We start from the raw sequence: 7222 nt of genomic DNA, 5'->3' as shown, positions 1-7222 counted from the left end.
CAAAAGTGTCGGTTATAGTACATTTGGTCCCCACTTGGTAAAGACCAAAGTGATCTCAATAAGTAGGTAGAGACCAAGAAAACCTTCCAAAACTAAGCTAATACTCATAATAATTAATAGTGAAAAAGGTCAAAACATTTCTTGATTGATAAACGGAGGACATAATAAAGTACAAACGAGTTTAATTGTCCTCTAACTTACAAAAAAAGCAAAATAAGTTTATTGTACTACAAGTATGCATGATTCAAAGTAAAACCGAATAACTAACAATTGCTCTTGAGATAATTAAGAGAAATCATCATCTCATGTAGATCCATATCTTTCCTATGTTCACTTGAATCATATAAAACATTTTCCACCACATAATCACCCATCATATGATTATTGTTAATCATCCACTCATTAGGTGCATCTAGCTTAGGTGCATCTCCATTTAACATGTCACATATTAATCTATCAGAGTAAACATTTGTACTAGTACCTCCGAGTGTTACCATCATCAAATGATCAGGCGCAAACATGACCGGATTCGACTGCACTTGATCAGTCTCGTACACACTCACAGCATCATATGATGGATAACCATCTTGAGAGCAAGATTGGTTATTCATGAACATCAACTTCTCATGATGACTAGGGTTTGACAAAGTAGACTCATTAGAAGTGTCTAGAAATAGGTGTGGGCTTTCTAGACATTGTTCGAGGTGGTTGTGGAAACCGAGCTATGAGAGGTTGAGGGGGTGGTGTTGGTGTTGAGTAAGGTGGGTGTGGTTGTGGTGGTGGTGGTGGTGGCGGCGGATTTTAGGTATTTGTTTTTAATGTAATCTTGTAAAATAGATGGTTGATTTTTAGGCTCGGGTTCAATTTTATTCTTGTTATTGTTCTTTCTTTTTGAATTTTGCCTCCTTTTGGTGGCATTCCAATGGTTTTTGATTGAATTTTCGGTTCTTCCAGGAATTTTCTTAGCTATTTCTGCCCATCAATTGCCAAATTGCTCATGAGCCTCTACTAGCATCCTCTCTTCTTCCTCGTCCCATGCATCTTTCTGAAATATTAATCAAATAATTTTACAAAATAAGTGAAATTTTAACAATTATTTTTATTTCATATAATGGTCGTAGGTCATTGTTAAATCACATTATATTTCAAGAGATGTAGAAAAGTTGGAAAATTATTTTCCTTAGTTATTATTTGGTTCATAATATTATACAAGTTCTTAATATTTGTAAGAAAATTTATACTCAAAAATCATTTGGCTATTTGAACGAATGTACCATTATCTCTATATTTGAAAACTCACCTTTCCACTTCCTATTAAACTCTTCAATTTTCTGTAAGAAAATCATTTGATGATTAAGATAAAAACGACACACGCATTTTCCCTTGGTTTAATTAACAACATGCCAAAAAGCTAGTCCTATTAAAATTATAATAACAATTGATAAATAAAATCATTTTACATAACTAAAAAATGTGTGCTATGATAAGTATCGAATAGTTTATCACTTATTAAAATTATGTGTCACAATTAGTGTGACATCTATTTATTTATTTATTATTATTATTATTATTATTTTTTTTTTTTTTTTTTTTTTTTTTTGAAAACCTATTTTGGGGTGAAACTACAAGAAAGAATTTCCTTGAACGGAAGCTAGAGAAACTTCACTTAAGAAGATAATAATAAGAATCTTGTTTAAGTTTTTCCAAAAATATTCCAAATGCAATTAAGATTTATTTACTCAAATCATGAATTATGTAGATGCGGACTCAGCTATAAGTTACTCAATTACAGTAAACACTAAAGTAGTAAAAAGACTTTACTAATTAATTTACTTAAATCAAATACTCATCATCAAAAAAATATGATTTATATTATTATATACCTTGATATTATCCCGTAGATGGTTAATCCATCTTTCACGACATTGCTTCCCTGCCCTTCCTACCATCTTCTCTGCGATGAAAGCCCATTTACGTTCACCATGTTTTTCTACCAAGCTCTTGAGTCGACTTCATTTATACAGATAAGAAAAAATACTTACTATCTTTAACATGGAAATATATCAAGAACTTACTTCAAAAATTATGAGAAAAAAAATAATCTAGTATCAACTTAAAACCCTAGTTGAGAACGAAGCCTTCACTAGTAAATAAACATATTTCGTCAAAAAGGTAAACAAACATATCAAAACGAAAATGAAAAAAAAAAAAAAAAAAGCAAAACCATTTAATTTCTTTTACAAAAGAAGAAAGAAATACAACAAGTTTATCTATTTTGCAATAATAAATTAAGGAAAAAAAAAACTATAAACACTTTTTTTTTTTTTTTCCTGTTCAACCCAAATATGAAATAAACAAAACCATTTAAGCTAGATCTTCAACAAAGCTCATAATATAATAAGGTGGTGTTTGTGAAACAAATTACAAAATAAAAACAAACCTGTCTTCGTCAGTAGACCATTGCCCTATAGCACAAGCTTTTCTTTTTTTCCCCTTAGATGATCTCCACCCCTCAAACACGAGAGATTGTTCTTCATGTTTAGACGATGATCGTTGTTCTTCATGTCTTACCTCACTATTTTGAGACTCAACTTCTTCAAAAAACAACCCATTAACACTATTATTATGCATGTTACCAACTCCATAAAAATTACTATTAGGGTTATTACTACTATAATAACCATTACATGATGATGCAAAATTGCTTAAATAAGCTTGATCTAGGGTTGTTGGTACGACAGTGGTCATGACCTTGGTGGTGGAGTGGTTGTTTCCAATTTATTAGTTTGTATAAACCGGGAAGACGTGGTGGTGTAATCGCCGCCTAGCAAAAACCTATCAATGGCCGTTGATGGAATAGAAGGTAAAATATATGAGTAGAGTGAAGGGTTTGGATTATCTAGTAAATTAATATAAGAGCTACTAATTAGTTCTTCTTCCATGATCATGGTGAAAAAGGAAGAAAAAAAAACGTTGTTAGTTAGATTTAGGATGATTTAATATAAAAGGAAGGTTTAAGAAAAAGAAAGAAAAATGAAGCAAATATAATTTAGTTAAAAGGCATGGATTTAGGGTGCAAGATTAAAGGAAGGAGAATTGAAGAAAAATGGGATGAAATGAGATAAGAAAAGCTAATCTTAAGGCTTTTAGTAAGCTTGTTGATTAGAGTCGTTGATCTTATACAGGAAAATTATAAAATACTTGATTTGTAACTCCTCATCTTCCTTGTAAAAACAATTTTAAAAAAAAATTAAATGAAAATAAATGGGGAGTTAATTAATTGATAATTTTAATTACCATAAATTTTGAGGTCATTAAGGCATACAAGAAAACAAAATTGAAGAAATTAATGGGGAGGTAAAATCAGTGTGCTACGAAGTTGGTCAATAATTGTCGTTGATCAAGTTAATATAATGTTAAGTTTGTACTCCCTTCTATGCATTATTCATAATCCTAAAAATTATACTACCTTCGATTTTTTTTAGTTGCAATTTTGAAATACTCCGTATTGTATATCTCTCAAATAATACCCCAAAATTGCAATTAAAAAAAAATCAGAAGTAGTAATTTGTGTTATCTCTATGTTGTAAACCATCTCTTCAGTGGTTTAGTACCCATCTAAATATCTAAAATGATAATAATATCTGGCCTTAAAATTAACCAAAGTTATAGACAGTACAAATAACAATTATTTTGGAACAGTTGGAGTGCTCAAAATAGTTTTCTGGTCACGTCGAATATGACTAATTAAAACTTAGGTTGGCTTATACAATTAATTATGTCTTAAATTTACATATTATGGAGTAATACAATATGAGTTAAATGCTTTTCTACAATTTTCTTCGAATTTGTCTGACTCAGGCCTCATGCCTCTACTTACAGTAATTCTGAACGATTTCTCTAGAAATTGTTTAAATCAAAATTAATTCCCACTTTGCTTTGTTTTAAAAATTTATTCCCTAAATAGTGTCCATGTAGGATTGGGTATTATTATTATTATTTTTTTATTGGTTCAGTGTAGAACCGCAATCGTTGGTGGCGGTTTCGTTTGAAGGATCAATATTGCTATTGACGATTCATTTTGCATGTTTTTTTTTTACCATTCCGCTAATATCATCTCACTATTTTACATGTAGTCATCTGCAAGTGTTTTTTTAATAGCCCCACCTGCAAAAAAATTGCAAGGAAATTAAACAAGAAGTAAAAAAATACATGGGAATTGAAGTTCATATATATATATATATATATATATATATATATATATATATATATAGTTGAGATTTTCCCTTGAATTCTTACTTGTATAAAATTACTCAGAAAATCATAATAAAATTACAATTAAAAACTGAGTTTTAGAGAGAGAAAGAAGAAAGAAGATCTAAAGAAGAAATAAGAGCTTTTAAGAGATAAAACACAAGAGTTGATCAATGAAAAAGCATTTCACGAAAGTAATGTACAAGCTGAATGTTTTTAACTCCCCTCCCCTGGTCTGTAGTAGTATTATTTTGGAAGAGATACTCAAAACTCAATCTTTTGTCTGTAATGATGCTATTGATAGAGAAAATGGAAAAACAGGGGAGACGTGGTATTGAGAAAATGTCTATCATCAATTGCGGTTCCACACTAAATTAAATAAATAAATAAGTAAAATAAAATAAATAAATAACAAAAAACAAAGCTAATACCCAATCCTACGTGGACACTATTCAGAGAATAAGTTTTTAAAACAAAGCATAGTAGGAATTAATTTTGATTTAAACTATTTCTAAGGAAATCGTCCCAATAATTCTTTAGTAACAAAAAAAAAAAAGTAGATTACATATTTATATGCTTTGAGATCATACGTTCAACCCTAAAAAGAATCGTATTAATACTCCCTCTATTTTATTTGTTCTACTCACTTTACATTTTGTACGGATTCTAAACGTAACTAAAGATATAAATGGTTGAATTAGTACATTGGTAAATGTGACTAAAAGCACGTGTCAACTAAAAAGAAACAGAGGATATATATATATATATATATATATATATATATATATATATATATATATATATATATATATATATATATATATATATATATATATATATATATATATATATAATTGAGATCATGTGAGAACCAAGGTGAATAATAGGAACTAGGAACCAATCTTAGCCTTCAATCGTGCTCCATCTGACGGCTCACATCTCACCCGCTTTCATTAATGGCATTTTCGTAATTTTGCGGATTTTCAAACTTTTTTCCAGTTTTTTTAACTTTTAAGGCAATTTCAATTCATTTACTTTATGACTGATTTCATTTACTTTTACTAACTTTTCATTTACTTTTTAGAAATGAAGCTAAGAATCAGTTTGTAACATTCAAATATTGCGAAAATGCCATTAATGACACGAGAAGCATGTGAGCCGTCCGATTAACATGATTTAAGTGCCTAGATTAGTTCCTAGTTCTTTTATATATATATATATATATATATATATATATTATATATATATATATATATATATATATATATATATAATAAAAATTTCATACTCATTATTTGGATACTACCTATATATACACATTGAAATGCTTCTAATAAGACTTTTTTTTTGTAATATAATTAGTAATGGACTATGGTCAATGTTTTTTGTTTGTACCGACCTAATGAATAGTAGATGAATGGAAAAAAAAAACTGAGGTAGTATTATACAATGATAATTTTACAACCCAAACAATCATACTCTAAAAATAAGTGGTTTTAATAAATCCCAACTTTGTTTGATTTTCTTTAAATAATCCCAACTTTGGATTATTAAGGATTAATCCGAATTATAGTGGTGTTTACGTACTTTCTTCAATCCCTATAACCGGCCACTAGTAGAAAATTGCAATTCCCCACCAGTTCAAAACCCCCCTATGCCACCGGTTTTGAACCGCTGGGCATTTGGGGGGTGACAATACTCCCTTGAAAAGCAACCAGTGCAAAAACATTTCCACTTTATTCTTTTTGGGTATTAAATATAAATGCCACCGGTTAACCGGTGGCAATGTACATGTAATTTTTTTTTCTCTTTTCACTTGAAATATAATCGACCAATTAGCTCAAAAAAAATTACCACATCAAAATATAAATCGAAAAATATCAATCAATATAATTGAAAAATTACAACATATAATCAAAAAAAAAATTACAATAAAAATCAATATAATCGAACAATTACAACGTATAAATAAAAAAAATTACAATATAAATCAAAAAAAAAATTACAATATCAAAATGAAAAGAAACCCCATACAACATCTAAATCAATATTCCTGCATCTTGATTCTTCGATTTAACATCTAAATCAATATACATGCATCAATTAAAACAAAAAATTAATAAACTCACGAACTCAAAATAAAAATATTAAAAAAAAAAATGCATGCATGTACCTAGAAAATTCAAAATAATAAAAAAAAATGAAAATAAACTCATAAATCCCCAAAAAAATAAAAAGAAAACAAGAAAACTCAAAATAAAAAAACCCAAAAAACACATGCATGTACCCAGAAAAATCAATTAATTAAACCCAGAAAAATCGAGAAAAATCAAATTAAAATCCAAAATCGATTAATTAAACCCAAAAAAAAAATCGAATTTAAATCTAAAAATTGATTAATTTAACCCAGAAAAATCGATTAAAATCCAAAATCGAATTAAACCCAGAAAGTAAACCTTAACCTCGAATAATTTGGATTAAATTCGAATTAAACCCTAACCTCGATTAAAGTCGGTGTTGTTGATGTCGGTCTTCGTGGTGTTATTGTTGCGGTGGTGGTCTTGGTAATGGTGGAAACAAAAGAGAAGGAGAAGAGAATAAGTAGAACGAAAGAGAAAGAGCGAGAGAAGGAGATGAGATCGAAGGAGAAGAGAGAGAATGAGTAGAATGAAGGAGAAGAACAGGAGAGAGAAGGAGACGAGTTGAGAACAGAGAAGAGAAAGAAGGAGAGAGAAAGAGAAGGAGGAGAGGGGAGAGAGGAGAGCGGTTGAAGAGAGAGAGTTAGGGTTAGGGGTTTATAAAGGGGGCGAATTTTTTTAATAACAAAGCCACCGATTTTGAACCGGTGGGATTAATATTTTACCCACCGGTTCTGTTTGAACTGGTGATAATTCCCCTTCCCTCATTTTTTCACCTAGTGGGTTACCGGTTGAAAGGATTAAATTTTTTTTCATAATTGGCACGTGTC

General features: G+C 29.6%; 1 protein-coding gene across 1 annotated transcript; it reads right to left on the bottom strand.

Annotated features, from left to right (window-relative positions):
• Positions 1–979: 979 nt before the first annotated feature.
• On the bottom strand, positions 980–2748 carry LOC110703885 (transcription factor MYB118-like). The gene is made up of 4 exons (XM_021881666.1): positions 2441–2748; positions 1884–2010; positions 1275–1331; positions 980–1045 (listed from the first exon to the last, which is right to left on the bottom strand). Exons 1-4 carry the CDS (start codon positions 2746–2748, stop codon positions 980–982), a joined length of 558 nt encoding a protein of 185 aa, XP_021737358.1.
• Between the last annotated feature and the right edge of the window lie 4474 nt (positions 2749–7222).

This window comes from Chenopodium quinoa, unplaced genomic scaffold (genome assembly GCF_001683475.1).
Source record: "Chenopodium quinoa cultivar QQ74 unplaced genomic scaffold, ASM168347v1, whole genome shotgun sequence".
NCBI classification, from domain to species: Eukaryota; Viridiplantae; Streptophyta; class Magnoliopsida; order Caryophyllales; family Amaranthaceae; genus Chenopodium; species Chenopodium quinoa.
Note: the sequence above shows the minus strand (reverse complement) of the source record. Positions and strands in the feature narration are given on the sequence as shown.